The sequence below is a fragment of the Lepisosteus platostomus genome, chromosome 27, assembly GCF_059453375.1.
Source record: "Lepisosteus platostomus isolate fLepPlt1 chromosome 27, fLepPlt1.hap1, whole genome shotgun sequence".
Lineage (NCBI taxonomy): Eukaryota > Metazoa > Chordata > Actinopteri > Semionotiformes > Lepisosteidae > Lepisosteus > Lepisosteus platostomus.
This window is the reverse complement of record NC_142637.1, coordinates 413510-433513: the sequence shown is the minus strand read 5'-3', so window position 1 is coordinate 433513 and position 20004 is coordinate 413510. Positions and strand designations below refer to the sequence as shown.

General features: G+C 39.5%; 1 protein-coding gene across 8 annotated transcripts in view; it reads left to right on the top strand.

Annotated features, from left to right (window-relative positions):
• The window catches only part of ptprsa (protein tyrosine phosphatase receptor type Sa), a 314111-nt gene that overhangs the window by 281068 nt on the left and 13039 nt on the right, over positions 1-20004 (top strand). For all 8 annotated transcript variants that reach the window (XM_088622185.1, XM_088622187.1, XM_088622191.1 and 5 more), the window contains 7 exons: positions 108-283; positions 2048-2167; positions 5263-5417; positions 5921-6206; positions 8668-8846; positions 11032-11158; positions 16890-17015. In XM_088622185.1, coding sequence (XP_088478311.1) covers positions 108-283; positions 2048-2167; positions 5263-5417; positions 5921-6206; positions 8668-8846; positions 11032-11158; positions 16890-17015 — 1169 coding nt within the window. The remainder of the gene's footprint in view (positions 1-107; positions 284-2047; positions 2168-5262; positions 5418-5920; positions 6207-8667; positions 8847-11031; positions 11159-16889; positions 17016-20004) is intronic.

Here is a 20004-nt window from a genome sequence, read left to right as displayed (position 1 = left end):
ATATACAGAACATGCACAATATATTTATCTGTATTTAGCTTGGTTATCTAGACCAGTTTCTTGGTCTACTTTTCAAAATAGATGTCATTCTACGTTTTGTCTGCCAGGCATCGCCGGGAGCGACTACATCAATGCCAACTACATAGATGGCTACCGCAAGCAGAATGCTTACATCGCTACCCAGGGCACCCTGCCAGAGACCTTCGGAGACTTCTGGAGGATGGTTTGGGAGCAGAGGTCTGCCACCATAGTTATGATGACCAGGCTAGAGGAGAAGTCAAGGGTAAGACTGTGAACAGAGAACCTGGCTGTAGTGGCTAATAAGGGATCAAGAGGTTATCATTCTAATTAGTTAATTACATTTCTGTGGCCCCTATGCTCCTGATGGATCCCAGCTTGCTTTGCATATAGGAGGGGGCCTCACTGTATCCACCACTGAAGTAGAACTGCCTGGGTAACAGTGGACTTTAGCTAGCACACTGACGTTAATACCCCTACTATTACGAAAAGTGTCTTTTGGGACATTTAAGAACTACATAGCATGGATTTACAGTCTCAACCAAAGGATGGGACCTGCTACAGCACAGTGTCATCTGGTCACCATACTGGGGTTTCACTGCTTTTCGGAAATTCTGCTTCAGAGACAAGAGTGCCACCTACTGGTCGATCAACACTATGTAAAGAGGTTACACAGAACATTCAGACTTAATTAATAATAATAAATGCTTACACTTATAGAGTGCTTTTCTGGACACCGCTCAAATCGCTTTACATGTAATGGGGACTCCCCTCCACCACCAGTGTGCAGCCCCACCTGGATGATGCTTTCGACTAAGTTCTACCTAGAATGCATGAGATTAAAATAAAACTACATACAAAAACAGATTTGTGTCTTGGCTTCACGGGTACGTTTGTCCATTTACTTCCCAGGTGCTGCAAGTGTTAATACCCATTACTACCCATCAAGCCAGACTTCTGAATTTCCATCAAATGGTTGTTAATAAAGCCCATTTGAGATTTTGCATGTAAGAAACAAACATTTTCTCACCAGTGCCTGGAACCCAAACTGTGATGTGGCTCAGAAGAGAATTTTATGGAAAATAAAAGACTGAAGGGCTGGGGGTGGGTGGTGCTGTTTTAAGACGGCTTTACTATCAATGCAGCGTTTTCTCCAGGTGTTCACTTGAGTGGATTTTTTTGTCCTCCAAGGAGTAGAGTTTAATGGACAGCTGGAGTACTGTTTTACTGAGTTTTTCGCCTATAGACATTGCAGTGCTTCGGAGGAATATGGAGACTTTTTCGGTGGAGTGCATTAAGAGGTTGTCACAAATAATCAGGGTGATGGGCTAGACCGAACGAGAACGAATGGCAAACAGTAAGCCTGCGCAGCCCAGTAATACCTGTCATCTTCAATCACTGCAAAGACAAGTGACACCAGCCCATACATATTGAAAGGATCTTAACTTTGTGGCTCTCTGGGTTTTCGCCACTCAGGCATGTTCGAAGGGGACCTCTCACTGCTTGAAGGAAAATATTTTGCCAGTGTGATGAATAGCTCTATCAGTCAGGGATTTCAATTGACATTCATATTAGTATTTTTGGTGGTTATGTCAAGATTGCGAATTCTTCTTTTTTAGGTTTTCTAAAATTTCTTTTCTCATGATCTACTGTACAAAACCAACAAAAGTGTCGTTGATGAAACTCGCAGTATTGGAAAAGGCTAGAGACGGTGGCCTGACTACCATGTTTAGGAATTCCTTGTGCAGAAATACGTTTTTGTATTTTTGTATCAGAAAAATAAATTGTTTTTGAATAACATTAATTCTATAGGTAATGGGTGATGTATACAATATTCACAGATATGTGAATATAAATCTGCTTGGAGAAAAGAAGATCCAAAATAAGTTTCTGACTTCTCATAGAATCATCAGAACTGCATTTCTCCAGTCCTAATCACATGCCTTTAATTTCACATCATGTTGTTCTTAGTGCTTTTAAGGAATGGAGGTCCAGGACGGTGTTTGACAGTAACCGATTTTGTTTCCAGATAAAGTGCGACCAGTACTGGCCCAGCCGAGGGACAGAAACGTATGGCATGATCCAGGTGACGCTGCTGGACACGATTGAGCTGGCCACGTTCTGCGTGCGCACCTTCTCCCTGCACAAGGTAGGGCCGAAGACTAGACCCGGGTTTCTTTCGGTGGTTCCTGAGCAGTGTGAGCAACTGTCCGGGATCATACTCACAAGCGTTCCCCTTAGCTTCGTGGTGCCACGTTTGTGTTGAGATCTTGGGCCTTCCGAGGTCATGCTTTTTCACAGACAAACACAGCGCAAGGAGGATGCGCTGTGTTTGTTGGAAGATGTGGTTTGTTGTTTGCGGGCTTTGCAAAAGTATCAGCAGGCACATTAGAGCTCATTAATTCATCATTAAGAATAAAGCATAAATGTACCTGCAAGATTTTTCATATTGTAAGATGTTTGTTTCTGAAGCATATTAATATTTTATCTTATGTTTTTGTTGTTTCTCAAAATTGTATTGCTTATTAGCAGACAGAAGTGTCGAAGAAGGTTAATATAGAGGAGTCCAGTGACCTTGAGAACACTGCAGTCTTGCAGGGCGCTGTAACATGTACAGCACATGCCCAGAAAGAAGACAGGGAGGTTATTGTGCAGAGAGGGTGGATTGTGTTTTCTCAGGAGATTCTCCAACATCAAATTATTATTATTTTTATTCTGTATACTCAGTCCATCATCTTTTAATGTCTAACTACCAGAGAAAGGCACTTAGCTAAGCTAGCGGAAGAAACTGCTGCACATAAAAGTGGTCCAGTATGTCTCTCACCAGCGGTCAAGCAAAAACATGCCATCTGAAAAGATGCCTTGCAACAATTCTGAATGCATTAAGTCAAATTACAGCTCTTCCAAATCATAACTACTGATTTAGTTAAGTAGTGGACTGAGGCAGCATAACCACCACTAACGGTTACGTCCATAAAAATGGAGTGGTTGTCTGGGTGTTTGTAGCGCTTGTTAAGCTTTGACACTTCTTTGATCCTTAAATTTACACCCTTCTGTTATTTTACACTGAAATTAGCACAGTCTGTCTGTTTCTGTTTATCTCCATTGACTTTTTTATGGTTACTTAAAGCTAGATCCCTTATTATTTCTGGTGAAACGCCCAGTTATTGTAAAGTGGAGCTTTCAGAAATCGCTGCATAAATCTAGAACACACATCAGTGTCTTGCCACAAAGACAAAATAAAAGTGTGTTGCTTTTTGTGTCAGATCAGGAGAGGTAATGCTAAAATGATTTGAAGTTCTACTGTGTCAGTATTTTTAAAAAAAAGGTTATAGCAGTGCTTAGGAAACGTTCCTAAAGTAATCACCTTTACAGTCCTCTTTTGAATGCCTTTTGTCTGGAACAAAGAAGGTGAATAAGGCAATTAAAGTCCTGAAAGGCAAAAAATACGTCACCTCAGACGGCCAACTAAATTCTGTGATGCATAAGCCTATGTAAGCAGTTTGAGACAATGTGTTTTTATCTCAGTAGTCTGGTCAATTTCAGAGGTTTAAAGTTTTAAACAGGAAAGGTATTTACAGATGTCTTTTTTTTCACCACCTTGTTTTGGGCAGGAGGCCCCACAACTCGTGGAACAGTACTGATTAAGTCTAAAACAAGCTTGTACTTTTGACAAAATAGGAAAGAAACACAAATATCAGTGAATACCCAAATAATTGAAGCCCCTGGGACATTTCAGAGGAGCTCTCTGATGGAAGTAGCGTGCTTTTGCTTCATAAGAAGAGGTACAAAGCTACTAAGTTCTATCCACACAGTCCTTTGAATTTTCTGTAACATCTTCAGTCGCCATTTCTCCTTGTTAGATTTCATCTGGAAATGCACAGAATTCTTTACAGAGCAAAATCTCAGAAGCAATTAACCTAAAAAAACATTTAAAAGTTTGAACTTAAAGTCAGTAGAGTCCGTGGCTCACTGTAAGTGTTAATCAAATGCCATGACACCTTACCCATTTGACCTTCAGGCAGGAAAAAATAAATTGTATGACAATTCCCTAAAATCCGGTGTCTGACAAACTGGTGACAAAAACACTGTTGTGTCATTAAGATGCACATCAAACGGCAGACTAGTTAAAATGAGAAGTGAAACTGCTATAAAAGAACACAAGTGCCCATAAACTTGAAACTAGGTCAGTTTACTTTTAATTACAAGGTTTATTTATTCATTTATTCCAAAGCTCTCTTTTATCAGGAATGAAATAATGTACATTGAAATGCAAAATCTCCCTTTAAAGAGCTTCAAGGAATTAGGCGAAACCAGAGGGCAGGACAATATGATTTGGGCTATAGATGCTGTATTCTGTACAAAACAATTCAAAACATTCGCAGTGCTTCATTCAAACCTTCAGTGCCTTACTTTTGCTTATTAAAGTCCAGTGGAAATGTCTGTGGTTTTGCCAAATTGATTCATAGCTGAATAGTATATTGGATATTTTTCACAAGGGGGGTTGCAGAATGCCAGCAGCGATAATCCATTGTCCTACAAAGCATCAGATACCTAATATTCATAATTCTGTTAGACTGGCTACCAGTCAAGGGCCATATCCAGCAGTCCTCCTCAATCTCAGGAGATCTCAAATCCCCTGTTATTTCTAAACTACCATGCATTGCAATTTACTGAGTATCCCAGTAATTAAATCTATTTCCAGAGAAATCTTTGTGATAAGTCTGTCCCTTTTGAAGTGAAATCTGTCATCCAGGCAGAATATATGCATAGGAAGATTGTTGTTCTAAATGGTGACCTCAGTTACACATTTGGAAAGTATAGAAAGGAAAGAATATATCAGTTTGCAAATCTATGTATATTTGGAAAGCAAGCCCCATGGAGATGGACTGGCAGATGTTCTCCTTCAATGTATCTTTTAGTTTTTCTTTTGACATTTATCCTGCCTCTCTGGGTGCTACGACATTGCAATCTGACCTTTTCCTTGTGCATTAATTTTCCTCATTTTGAATTCTGTTTATTTCCTGCCTCAGCATTTGCTAGCATTTGCTAATTTTTTTAAATTAGTAACACAGCCACACTGGTTTGTGATATGTTTATAGAACTGTTCAGTTCACAAAAAAGTGAAAATTATTGAGTTGCGGACGTTTGTGTGTTTTATTTTATTTGTGTGAGAGAGAGTGTAGCCTGGGGTCAAGCCCGTCACTTCCTGATTTGTTGGTGAGCTCCTGGCGTGTTTTACAGAATGGCTCCAGCGAAAAGCGGGAGGTTCGACAATTCCAGTTCACAGCGTGGCCAGATCACGGGGTACCAGAGTACCCCACCCCTTTCCTGGCCTTCCTGCGCCGGGTGAAAACCTGCAACCCCCCAGACGCAGGGCCCATCATCGTCCACTGCAGGTGAGTGGGGGGACCTGGGGCAGCGACCCACAGGCGGGACACCGCGGGAAATTCAGTTCCTGTCGAGACATTCAGGATGACTTCAGCTGCTAGATCTTCTGCAACGTACTAGCCCCAAATTAGGAAGCTAATTTTCCTTTATTATTAAGTTCAGAACAAATATATTACTCCCTGCTTTCCCTGCCTACATCTTCTTTTTATAGGTTGGCATCTTCAGACAATAACTTTTAGAAGAGGGGAGTAATTTATTTTTCTGTAGAGAGAAAAAAAATCATGTTCTGACTTACATTTTCTTCTTGTTTTACACTAAAATACATTGAACAAATAGAAGTATTCTACTTGTGCTGGTGTTTGTTATTCTCTTCGGGCTTGGTAGTTTTTTATCTGCCCGGCCCTCATGTGGTTCAGGCACATGGCAGACCGAGCTGGGACTCGGGGAAGGTGCTGTTCTCCGGACATGCGGTGTCCTGACTCACTGGGGCTGCCCTTGTGTGTTGGCACAGTGCTGGTGTCGGCCGCACAGGCTGCTTCATCGTCATCGACGCCATGCTAGAGCGGATCAAGCATGAGAAGACGGTGGACATTTACGGCCACGTGACCCTGATGAGATCACAGAGGAACTACATGGTGCAGACAGAGGACCAGTACAGCTTCATTCATGACGCCCTCCTGGAAGCCGTGGCTTGTGGGAACACGGAAGTCGCGGCTCGCAGTCTCTACACGTACATTCAGAAACTTTCACAAATCGAAACAGGAGAGCATGTTACTGGCATGGAGCTGGAATTCAAGGTAATATGGTCAAGAGAGATACACGTTTTCCAGTCCAGTGTCCATTGCATATCAGTATAGGACTCCTGCACTGTCCAGCTGTTTCACTGGACACAGGTGTTCTAGGGTCTGAAGAATTAGACACTTTGTAAAAGTGACTCATACAACCCAGTAGGGAGGAAAATATGAAGAATATCCACAAACTCAAAATATTTCTATGAATAAAAACACTTTTAAACTAAACTTTTTACATTTACTTAAGAGTATTTCTCTTTATTTTGTGACTGCATTTTAATGCAAAATATAATTTAACTGAAATTGTATACACAGTGTAAAAGCATATATTCTCATTAATAAGGAGAAGTCCATACGTTTACAGTCCGTTTTCCAAAACAGTATTAAAATGTCACTGAATTATGCCAAAAGCATTTACTGTAGATCTGCTTTCTTGGGATTCATTAATATTTTTGGATCACAAAGATGTGTTAACATTGAGCTTAAACCAGTTTGTAAACTGGTGATTCAGAGTTTTTATTTCTTTCAGAAATCTATTTGAGGCATTTATGCTTGTTTATAAATTTAAGAGATTGATTACTTATTGTAGGGTGTTTGTCATCTATGAAGAGAGGTCAAAGAGACCCTTGGCTTTAGCTCAAGAGAAATATTCACAAGAATTTTCTGCTTTCTAGTCATGTCAACGAGAAAACGTTTCAGTCACTAAATTTTGACATATGTATAAATACAGTGGAATTACTGGGTGAAAAAATAATGGTATTGCTTTTCTTTGTGCCAATGAAAGTCAAGTTCAACAACAGTTTTTTTAGAATATTTTGGTTTGAAGTGGGGGCTGGTTTCTCTCTTCAAAACAGTAAAGAAATATGCAGTAGTATGCAATATGCAGGAGAAATTTTCATAATAGCCTGTCATTGATTTCTGTTTGATTCCTAAGTGAGATGGATGCAAAATTCCAATATAGGAGTTTTAAAAAGAAAATGTGTTAAGGTTGGAAGGCATCAGTATGACCTAGTTTCTGGCCACAGAGGAGTACAATCCAGGTCGATGATGTGGCAGGTAAAGAGAGGCTTGTGCCAGAGTTTACAGAATTTGTTTAATGTAGTTCCAGGTATTCCTGTGAAACTAAATCAGAAGAGATCCAGTGAGGTGGAATCAATCCAGCTACATGCTCTGCTTATACTTGGAAAGAACACTACACTCCACTGAGGCCTAATATGGAAATGAAACACACAAAAAGGGGTAGTTAATACAGGTCTTGCTCAATAGCGTAGAACAGACAATGAAAGGAGACCATTTGTTCAGACTGCTGACCTAAAAACAGTTTTAAAGTCTTGATAGCCAAGAGTTGTCTGAATGGACCTTGATTGTTCCATGTTGATATTTTTTTAGATTTCAGCCACAAAATAAGTATCCTGTTTTCATTTTAAAATCTGGATGTCTTTAGGTTTTGTTTGCTGAACGTTGCTGTTTTAAAAAATGGGAACTCCTATATATATATATTCTATTTTTAACCTGCTATTAAAAGTCATTATTTGGAATCATTCATAAATAAACTATTAATGAAACTAGGGTTGGGGAAATGAGGATGAGGATTGTGCTTTCCTACAAATTTTCAGAGGCATCCACTGCTTTTCAAACTTCACATGCTGTCCATAGGGCATTTGGCAGTGATGTGAGAGAGAGATTGATTGACAAAAGTACAAGTGCCCAAGTTCCTAATAAGTCACTGTTACAAATCTAGCCAGAGATAACCTAGTTAACCGCAGCCACTCCAGAATGAGTTCCTTGTTCATGTTCATTTAAGTATAATTCAGTGCTAGGCGAATCCTAGTCCCAGTCATCTAATAACAGTCTCAAACTCTCAGTTTTGTCCGGGGAAGTGCTTTCTCTCACGAGCCAAATTCGCATATGTCATTTTTCAGGTAATTGGTTGTAGAATGTAAACCAATGAGAGGTACGGGAGCACTGCGGCATTCTGAACACATCTGATGTCCCCATTTGTAACACAGATAACTTAATGAGGTTCTGCAAAAATACAAAAATGAACTTTAGTACAGTACTGAATGTGGATTTCTGGTCGGCTCCAGGGATATAAGTAAGACTCTTATTGTAAGTAGCTGGAGCTATTTCAGGAATCATGAGCTGTCAGCTCTTATACAAAAGCCAGCACCAGGTGCTGAATATTTCATTGTTACTTTATTTGAAGACAACTTGCATAGACAGACACGCAGAGTTATATATAGTTTTCTCCTTCATATGTATAATTTTGGCAAGAGCCTACAGCATGCTCAGCCTGCACTGGAGCCAGGTGCTTTGCAGTGAGACTCCCGTTTCGGTCCCAGTTTGCTGCACTTGCATTTCACACTGACAGAACTGAAAACCCGCCCTGCCGTTTCCATTGTGTGGGAATGAAACAAAGGAAACACGTTACACCAAGTTCAGGTTGTTTTGTGTGTCGTCTTTGCAGCGCCTGGCCAACTCGAAAGCCCACACATCCAGATTCATAAGTGCCAACCTTCCCTGTAACAAATTCAAGAACCGCCTAGTCAACATCATGCCCTACGAGACCACTCGCGTGTGCCTGCAGCCAATCAGAGGGTTGGAGGGCTCCGACTACATTAACGCAAGCTTCATCGATGGATACAGGTAATCACTCTGTCTCTACAGAAGTTTAGTATAAAACCAAACTTCCATGTTGTGTTCTAAGAAGGTACAGACTGGACTAGAATCTGTGTCTGAGAAAAAAGAAATGTTAAGTTGGTAGACGAAGCCTTGCTTTTTTGAATGCAAGTTGATTTTTTTAAGCAGGCTAGGAAATGAGACATCCCACAATATTACACAGTAGCGCTGTGGTTATTATTGTTGCCACGCAGCACTGAGGCCCTGGGTTCAGTTCCTGGGTTGCTCTGTGCCTGGAGATTGCCTGTTCTCCCTGTGTTTACATGGGTTGTCTCCAAGTGTCCAGTTTCCTCCATCAGTCTAAAGACATGGTGGTAGGTTAATTGGATAAGCGCATTAGAAAATGGATGGATGAATGAATGAATGATGGTTTTCAGAATGTCCTTTAACATGGGCAGGAGGGAAGCATAGCACTGAGGTATCTGGTCTCTGGTCTTATAACTGGTGAGTTGTAGTCCCCACTGAAGTTGTGTCCCCACAGGTGGTGTACCCCAGTTGCTCCAGTTCACCCAGCTGTGTGAGTGGGGACCAGCATTGCTGGGATTAATCCCTGTGATGGACTGACCATCTTGGCTGGATGTCATGCCACGGAAACCGAGAACCAGGATAAGATCTGGTCTGGTGGGCGAGCGTGGCTTGGATATAGAAATGACCTGTCCTGTCTTCAATGCATAGGAATTATAGCTGTAGCTAGGACACCATCACACCAGCTGTGGTTCCCAACTGGCTGGAGAGTGTGTGAAAGTTGTGTGAAAGCTTTACGTCTCCAGTAATTCATGTACTGTCTGTGCTCTACAGTACCTCAGACAGTATCCAGGAGGGTGAGGTTCGTGTTTGTTAATGTAATTCTGCAAGTGACAGATCTAGTCACCTAATTACACATATAAATGTAAAAACAAGTTTAAATTAGCCAAGCTGCTTATATTGGATGTTCTTACAGTATGTCCTTTGTGAATTCCTGTTGATTGTGTATTAAATCAAATTACAGTATGCCTGTCTGCCCCATTTTTTGTTTGGGCTAAACTAACACAAGGGATGTAGGTTATTACAGGTCAGTATTCCTTAATTCAGTCCCTCTGTATTTATGCACCACTGTCCATTGCAGTGATTAAAAAAATCCACTGATCTGATTTTTTAAGAAATAATGTCTGTTTCATAAGAGTCAGTCAAGATTGTTTTTAGAATTTCATATCAGGCTTGGGTGTGAATGAGCACACACAGGCAGCCAGGCTTGGGTTATTAATTTGCTTAGCTTAGCCCTTATCCTGGCACAATGTGTTCTGTAATGTGGCTGTATTTTAGTAGGGTCTATCGCCACTATTCAAAACTTTTCTAGCCAAAATAAAATCTCAGGTAGCTGTTTAATAATGAGAAAATGTTTCATGTTTGGCTATTATTATAGATCTCTATAATGTATGCTGTATTGAATTTAGCCATGGCCTGTACATCTTCATTTCTAGGGAGGGTTTATTATAGGGCAGCACAGCGGTATTGCTGACACATAGCTCTTGGGTTCTGATTTGGATTCTGGACCGAGGAACCTTCAGGATGGATTTTGCATGTTCACCCTGTGTCCTCTGAGGACTTCACTATTTACCTCAGATAGCTCAAACACATGCATGGTGTCTAAAAGTGACCGTGTGTGTGCCTTACAATGGGCTGGCACCAAATCTGGGGCGTAGACCCTGTGCCCTGTGTTTCTGGAATAACCCTAACAAGGAAAAAGTGTTTTTCTGATACTGGAGGAGTGGATTTTTGAAGGAATGGTTCAGAAATAGGCAGGCAGTGTAGATTTGCTAGAGAACTGTGCTTACAAAGAAAAGTATGTCCTGAATGAAACTGGATTTATGTGTACATGAGTCCTATAGCCACAGTAAAGATATACATCCAATTCTCTGGCTTTGCTTTATCCATGCCTAAAAGAATACATATTTTCATACAATCAATTGTAATGATCAGTTATGTTAAGACATGTAAAGTGTAAATGACAGCAGTACCTTTAGTATTCCCTTTCACAATGAACATTTCTTTGTTGTTCAAGATTCTGCTTTATTATGTATTATTTGATCAAATTTTGCAGGCAAGCTGGCATGCTTTGGAAGACAAATGCAAATTAATCCAGCATTTTACATTGTATGCATTCTGTCTACAGACAACAGAAGGCTTACATTGCCACACAGGGACCCCTGGCAGAAACCACAGAAGATTTCTGGAGGATGCTATGGGAGAACAACTCGACCATCGTGGTCATGCTTACCAAACTGAGAGAAATGGGAAGGGTACGTCACTGTTCCTTGCTAATCTAAACTCCTTCTTCCTTATGGTAAATAAAATAAAGCTGGCAGGCTTTTGGCATTACAGTGTCTGTCTTCTGAACTAAGCACAGCCTTTGACGTTCATCTCCTTGAGTTCACAAGACAGCAGGGTAATCTTTTTGTTAGATGCTTGTTTCATGAATGTTCCTTCAGATTGTTGGATTGAATATTTGAAGTCCAGGATGAGCTTTCTTGTGCAGTAGTGATGTATTATTAAGAGATACTTGTGCCTCAAAACCGCATGAGAATTTTATGTGAACCTTTGAAGAGTTTGAAAGAGAGGAACAAGGGCTATCAGATACCTAATTATCTAGCGTAGTTGAGTACAGCATTGGCTGGGTGCTTTAGAGCAGGAGCTGAAAGATTTTCCATGCTTGGTCGTGCCTTGTATCAGTTCTACCCTTAACTTTTATTCATGACTTCCTAGCCTCATAGTAACTGGGGAACATTGGGATGTATAGTATGGTCTTAGATTTGCATTATTGTTATCTTCCATAAGGCCAGCTGGAAAACAGTCCAAGGAAAAGAGTACTTGGCAGTACTTGAAAAATAAAGGAGCATTGAAGACTGTGAAGCTGTTACACTCTTAATGCTGCACTACAATCCAAGCTGTCTTATTAAAAGTACAGTAAATGCCCTTTGTGTACATAAATACCATATAAATAGAATACATAACTTTATTTTCTCAGTGATGCCATTTTCTTTGGGAAAAGCTTAGTGTGGTAGGGCATCATTTGGGCATCATTTCTACTAGGCATTTTACATTCGACAGATGATGGAGTATTACAAAAGCTGAGAAAACGTTAAGCAGTGACATATTAGATACCATAATCTAATATGCATCTGATGAACTTTGTTACATAGTGAATTAAAAAAGAAACAGATTTTGTAACCACAAAGCGTGACACACTTGACTAGAGCATGTAGCAGAACAAAACATTCTTACATTTCCTTTCCATTGTCGATGATTTCCCAACCCTAAGTATCTTAATTCGCTATTGAACGGCTATTTGATTCTCCATCCAGCCGGAAATCTTTGAGACGGGGCAAAATTTTACCATTATGCTTATATGATGTTTGTCTTTTGAATTTAACATTACAGTTTTTCTGTGTTGAGTACAGTAACTTAATTACCTTGCAGAGATGATTAATAATTTTAGCAAAAAAGGTTACAAAATTTACTTTCATTTGGAAATGCACATTTTTATTAGTTTTTTAACATTTACTTAAATGAAAAAAATGAATTAGATATTGTTAAAACATTATTTTATAAACTAGTTTGCTGTTATTCTCCAGAACAAATCTAACATTATTCAGTTGGTCTAATCAATGTTCAGGAAAAGTGGAGACTTGGATTAGTATTACCAGTTTATTTACTTCTGAAGAGTCTAAAGATGCAGAAGGGGTGTAACGCTAAATTAGTACAATACTTTATATTTCTGTTCATTTAAGAGTTTTAAAATCCCACCCTGTCTCTAATAGGCAGTCCGGTCACTGCAGTCCGTGCTGTAATCTACACTGGCAGCCTGGACAGCTTGCCAGCAGTGTGGCATAGTGTGAGGTTCTGCAATCTGCTCCATTGTTTTACACTTCATGTTTTTGCACATCTTTGTGTGTTAATTGAAAAAGAAAAAATATATAAAAGTTTGAAATCAACTTTATTACATTTCACAAATGTAGGACATACAGGTGGGTTTTTGAAGGATCATGTCAAACATTGATGTAATATAATTGATATTATGATGATGTAAGAACAGTGGCCATTGTGATGAAATGAAAGAGGGTGTGGAGGCCTTGCTATCCCCACATCCCCCCAGGGAGGTGACAGAAATAGAACATCATGGTCCTGGTAGGTCAGTTGGCAGCACAGGTGGAAATGCTTAGTCCCCCACTCCTGGTGACTGATATCTCATTGGTTGTTGGATACTTGTCAAAATAAAAGGGAACTAGTTTATCACAAGGAAAGTTAGAGATGAGGTGTTGTCCAGCTCTTCTTAGCTGTAGCACGCATGTGAAGGGCCTAGCACAGTATGCCTCCTTGTTATCCTAAGAGAGGACAGGAGGTTGTATTTTTAGGTCAAACATAGGGTTAGGTTCTCCAAATCAAGGATGATACGTAACAGAGACTGTTACTGGCCAGCAGGGTGTTTATAGTCTATATTATATACATGCCTATGCCCACAAGTCCTATAATATGTAAATTCAATGGAATAGCACTCGGCTTTTTAAATGGGAGGATGCAAGTTTAAAATCTGATAGGTGGGGAAATTATCAAATTCAGAGATGAGTGATGAATTTTTTGGCAACATCTTCTAAAGCGAATCCAGATAGAAATGGTTCTAGTCGTCTTGTCCTGAGGATGGCTAATATAAACAATGAGGCAAAAAGAAATATGGGAAGAAAGGTGACGAGTAGGGTCATTCTATCACAAAACAGATGTTAGACAGGATTCCATCTCCTTGGATCAAAGTTTCCCTATGAAACTGGAGTTGAGATGAAAAGCGCTCTAGATTATGGTTTTCACACACTTCAGAGTCGTCAGAACTCTGTAATTTCCATTCTAGAAAGCAACAGAGGGCAATTTTTATAAAAGGCTGAAATAATTTCTCCCATCACATTCTGCCGAAGCAGAAAAATGGAGAAAGGAGCTGAGGTGCCGTTCTCCACGCGTCTGTTGTTGCCATGGCAGCTGTAAGAAGAATGAGTGCTTAATCTCTGCTTTTAAGAGAATGGAGCCAGAGACCTGCAAGGCAGTTGGAACTTCATCTGTTGAGTTCCTCCTTTGTAGTGGACAGGGTGTAATTTTGTTGCCCATGTGTATTGCACCAAGCTGCAGAGTGCTTTTCTTATCAGTGGAATTAATGGGTCACTTGCTCAAAGGTTCTTGTTCAATTTCCTTTGCCTAGGAGATACTGTAAAGTGGGGGTTCATTTCTTTTCAATACCCAAGGTCTTGTTACGGGGAATCACACACTATGAATGCTACAGCACCAGACCCAGAAACATAGCAATACCCTGCAAGATCTGGCTTCTGCAATACTGCTTTTGTCATTTTATGCTTTTAAAAGCAGCATTAGAGAATTAGCTGAAGGCTTCAGTTTCAAATTTGTGTCAGTCAGTTTCCAGTGAAATATAAACTCACTTTAGAAAAATGCATTTCTTTGTTCTGCTGACATTTGCAGATGTTTATTTGGCATTTATGAGGGAGACAAGTCCATTGTTTTTGCTGCTTTTTTGTTACCGTACTGTGAAATTTGTCACAGTTGGACAGCTACCACAAAGCATTTTGTAGACAATGACGTTTCTGTTATTCAGAAATCAGAAGTAATGAGCAGAATAGAGAAATGATATAATCTTCAATAACTACACTATCAAGCACCCTTTCGTGTTTCAATACTTTGTTCAATATTTTGCCAACAGCACCTTTTTAGATTTTTTGGATGACTTTAATAGTGTTGGTTCTGAACATTTTTTATCAAATGGCAGTGGTGCAGTAGCCTGACTTTCAAAACTGCCCTCAGCTCACAAGGCATTAATGTTCTGTAGACACAGTCAAATTTTAATTACCATGGGGTTAAATTACCACTTTATCACACAAAAACACGAAACATTTTTCCGTCTTCCTGTGTCATAGCTAAGAATTAGGTAGCACCATTATCTCAATTAATTAAATGGTAATCTGGCATTTGCCTTTCTGTGCACAATGTGACAAAAATTACACAGTAGAGTTCTAACGGGCTGACAGGACAGTTGTAACAAACTAAAAAAATGTTTTATGCTGTACTTTGATGGGCTATTCTTCAGATGGCTTAATTTTTAATATCCAAAAACACCTTTTTAAGTCTCCAGTTTTTAGGGATGCAAGAACTCATAGTTCAAAAAAGTAATTCACACAGTTCTCCACCATCTTATGCAGTTTTGAGTTTACATGCAGAATTATTTGATGCCAGAATTTCATTTTAAACATGATCTAACACAGTGTCTGTCACTGCGTTGGTGAATTTCTGCCATTTTCTTCCCAGGGAACCAGCAATGCATTCCGTCTCATTTATCTTATGGTATCGCACACACTCCATATTTTGTCTCCTACATTTTCATTATAATCTCCCATTGTGCTTTTTGAAATATTGTGCATTGATGAACAATGGTTCCTACACATGTTATGAGCAAGAAAGCATCACGATATGTGATAACTTTGGAAAAGACAATAGAACCAGTTTGCACGAGGTGAATCATGTGCTGTGGTAAGGAGATTAATGTGGGTAGATGATCGACCACACATTCAATTAGTGCGAGTGCAACTAGTTCTACTGAGCAGCGAATCTGTCAGAGTCCTCCTTAAAGATCTCTGAATCACCTGAAGCAGGTAACTGCCTCCAGGTAATCTGGGTCTCCTGTCAGTTGGTGTCCATGGTGACCGGTGTCCAGAGTGACAGGTGGGCGGACCTGTGGGCAGCTGCCAGAGCAATGCTGGCGCATCCTGCAGAACAGTAGCCAGCGCAAGCATGACAGTGAGGGGCTAAATCTAAAATCCCATTTCTATTTCAGTGATGTAAGGATGATTCATTGTAATGAAAATGTATTCATATATAATATTATTAATATAATCATTTTCTTGAATACATCACACCTTCTACGGAATGTCCAGTTGATCAAAATGGCAAACAGTACTGCTCTGGTCAGCTTTAATGATCTTCACACCACAGAGTCACAACATGTGGGCCGCTGTTAAGCAGGAAGAAAAACAATTTCTAATTTAACTCTACATGTGACTTCACCGTAAAAGGATATAAGAACTGACAGTGGCCTCTCAGTCTTCCCTTTTAAAAACTGACAGCTATATTAACCAGTGCAAAATGGGTAAATATTAAATGAGTTTTATAATGTGAAGTGTGAAAGCCAATAATCATTTACACTCCCCCAAGTGAGTTCCATATCTGTACCAATTTGTTTTTCAACAAATTGCATGTCATTATTAGGTTTGTCTGAAACTATTGAATTTTTACACTGCCTGTTTCCTTGTTTGTTGACTTTACTGTATCCCACTTCTCAGATACGAAAGATTTACAACTATACAAATGTTTCTGTTTTGAGAACTCCAATCAAGCATGTTGCTACTGAGAGAGTTCATTAGGATTCATCATATCACTTCATAGAACCCATGGAGACAATGTTAACCAGAGCAGAAGCTGTGCTAGGCATTTTTACTGATGTCTGTGATGTACAGTATTTGATTATTTATAAATCCTTCAAAAATAGTGACTTACAGCACAATATTTAGCAAAAGCATCATGAGATACAATAATAATCTTGCAGACTGACAAGTAAGTATTAATATTCAGACTTTGATCATTTATCAATGACTCATGTCCCTGCTGATTGTGGAGACAGTGGCCGTCTCTCCCCCTCCCACTTGCTGTGGGAGGGGGGAAAATGCACACTGGGTGCTGCAAATGGGAAAGGACTTGGAGTGTGGAGATGAATCAGAGACAAAGATAGAATGCTGAATTGAAACTGCATGAAATAAAGCCTTTGAAAACTGTTATTCAAAATATACAGAAACCAAACAAAACCCTAGCTGTGTGCTTCAATGTTGACAAAAAGCTTTTATGCTGAAATCTGGACCTATTCTTTACCACAGTGCCCCATATTTATGAATGCTCATTTGACCTCTTGTTTGTGTTTGTTACCCACAGGAAAAGTGTCACCAATACTGGCCTGCGGAACGTTCTGCAAGGTACCAGTATTTTGTTGTGGACCCCATGGCTGAATACAACATGCCCCAGTACATCCTGAGGGAATTCAAAGTTACAGATGCCAGAGTAAGTAACCTCTTAAAGCAATGGCCCTCGTTTTCCAACGTACTTAAATCATGAGAGTATATTGGACTATATGCAGACTACATTGCAGATATAATAAGGGAAAAAGTGTGTAATGGATCATTTAAACAAAGCCTTCAAATAGAACACGCACAAAAGAACAGGCAATATTGGCGAGTAATGGCAAGAAGGCAGCCTGTGTTTGCTGGCACTTGATCTCTTAAATTTCTTTGATCTTCAACACCATTTTTGAACTGCATGTTGTAACATGCTGTGCCGTCTAATGGGTTGTTAGGAGAAACATTTCAAAGGACACAGACCTGTGTAACAGGAATGGGTTGATCCAGCTTTGTTATAAGTGCAGTTAGTCCCTCATCCAGCTGGAGTCCCCTATTGATCGGCCCTGCCAGGAGTGGTGCCACTAGGGTTGACAGGCTATAGAGGATAGAGAGGCAGCATCGGCTCCCCTACGGCTGCCACGCCCACCTACAACCACCCTGTCACATACATGGAGATTCACAGGAGCAGAGCAACAATGATACAGGTCTACAGGGTTCTATACCAGTGCAATATTGTACCTTGTTACTGCATAGCTTTAGACCCAATTGTGATATCTTATTATCCTCTTATGCTTTAGCGTTTGCTGGCATCTTTAAAACTTTTATATTTTACAACTCTTATGAAATGTTTTAAATATTAAAATGGTCTGAATTTTATTAGTATTTGTTAGCATAACTGGATCACAGCTATTCTTTCACTAGTACTGTTTCACTTAGAGAAGATCGGGCCTGCAGTGAGTAAAGTAAGAGAATGTGGATACTTGCCAGACCAGTAAGAGGATTAACTTCAATAATAGTTATAATATTGGCAAGTGGAAAGAGGGGTTTAAAAGAAATGTCTGGAAGAAGACAGATGATGAAGATGGGATTCTTTAAAGAGTACATGTTTCACCGTAGAAGTCAATGCCATGTGAAAACAAACAGTAAAAGAAGTTTACACAATATTGACTTTAATTTCAAATAGTTTCAAATATTCTCAAACAATGCAGAGAAATCCCACAGGCAGAACAAAAACAGTTTTGTTTAGACGGTGTACACATACAGCATAAATGATTAAAGTTTTTAAGACAAAATGTTTTAAGCAAGCCTATCAAAAACAGGATGACTATGTGGTTGATGTCACCCTGAGGCTGATGTGAGCAAGGTTGTGGATTTGACAATGAATGAAAGATGACAGGCGATGAAGCACTACTGCAACAATCCAAAACGTAAGGTGTTTCCACAACAGCAAACCTTCATAGTTTCTCTACAGAAGATGAGTATAGACTGCAAACAAGATAACTTTCTTCAGGATTGCAGGCAGTGGGAATTAAAATTTTGTGCCTTAACTGATGTGACATTAACTGCTTAAAAAACAGCTCTTCCGTCTGCTCACGAACTCTATCGCCTGCCGCTGTCCCCAGAGAAGTTTGCGGCCAGCCCCCAGGTTTCCAAGAAAATATCTATGCTGTGAAAATATTTACTAAAATGTCAGAATGGCTGTCTAGTTTGATAATTACACAGTAAAGTGTTCTGTGATTGCTGACATTTTGAAGAATTGTTTTGATGAATTTTATAAATCAAAAGGCTGTATGTCGATTGGGCAGATTGGCACTTTTGGGGCATTTATCATGGTTTGTAAAATGGTCAGCTGCCACCTGTCTCTGGTGTCCTTGGCAACAGGGTTGCTATGGAAGTACAACCATTACATCATCATTGCCTCTCACACTGTGCAGCTTTGCTGTGTTTCACTGAGCACAAGCACTGAGAAAAGCTTTTCTTTTTTAGACAAACAAAACATTAAGGAAACTACAGGACCCCTAGTTAAAACAGCTCTCCTGGGCCTTGAAACCTCACATTAAACCATTCAGCCCACTGCTGTTCTGGTTCCTACTGAGGGAGATGATATAAAATGCTTGTTAAATACATGTTCTATCGCCGCACGGTGTCTTATAGAAGATAAGTGCCTTAGATCTTCACACCGGCATGAGGTGACCGGCCAAGGCAGTATTCATTTTAGTGAGTCTTAATTAAAATTAAATCATCAAAGCTGGCTCTTTCCCAATCAGAATGCGTGTAGAATTCTCCCATTTGTTTTAAATCTTTGATCCAAGGTGGCTGAAAAAGCTTGGGGCTGTTGTACACCTTGCAACTAGTTGGAACAGTACTGACATCCTACTTTAGTTGCTTTTAAATTTATTTCTCCACAGAGGAAATGAAAATCTTGTATTTAATTATTTTGCTGTGTGAAAATGCCTTCAGGTGTTTTTGTGTTTAATTTTTAATTAAGTGGAATAAAAAAATTGTTTTGTTAAATGGGACTTCAGAGGTAAACATTCAAATGCATTCAAATCCAAATTGTATTTGGGTAAAAAATAAAAGATTGTGTTGTAGCTTTTAGGCTATTGCATGGCAGGATTATTGACTGGAAGGACTGTGGGGTCTCCAGCACCTCTTTGTATAATGCATGAAGACTATATGAGACAGAAACACTTTGCAATGACAGAATCAATTTTTGCATTTCATATCAGCCATGCAAAAATTAATAAAACTAGGTGTTGACATACAGGTATATAGTTGTATGTTATTTCAGGTTACGAGTGACAGCAGAGAAATTCCAACTGCAGTTGTCACAGAACCTGCTCTTTTAATGGCCCCTGCACAACACAGGACTTCAACACTTCTCTTCCATCGATTTGTTAAGATTATTCCCTTCACACTGTCTCCAAATACAATGTCTTTCATGCCTGATGCCATATTGATTTCTTCGCTTAGTTATTGCTTTGTAAAACAGCAGATAAAAAACACATTTTCAACTGCAAACAGCTCAGATCTTACATAAACTTTTTCTAATAATAAAATTTTATTGAGCACCTTTCAAGAAACTCAAAGGGATATACAACAGTGTGCATGTAACATACTTAACAGGTAAAAATAATTTAGTAAAATCAATA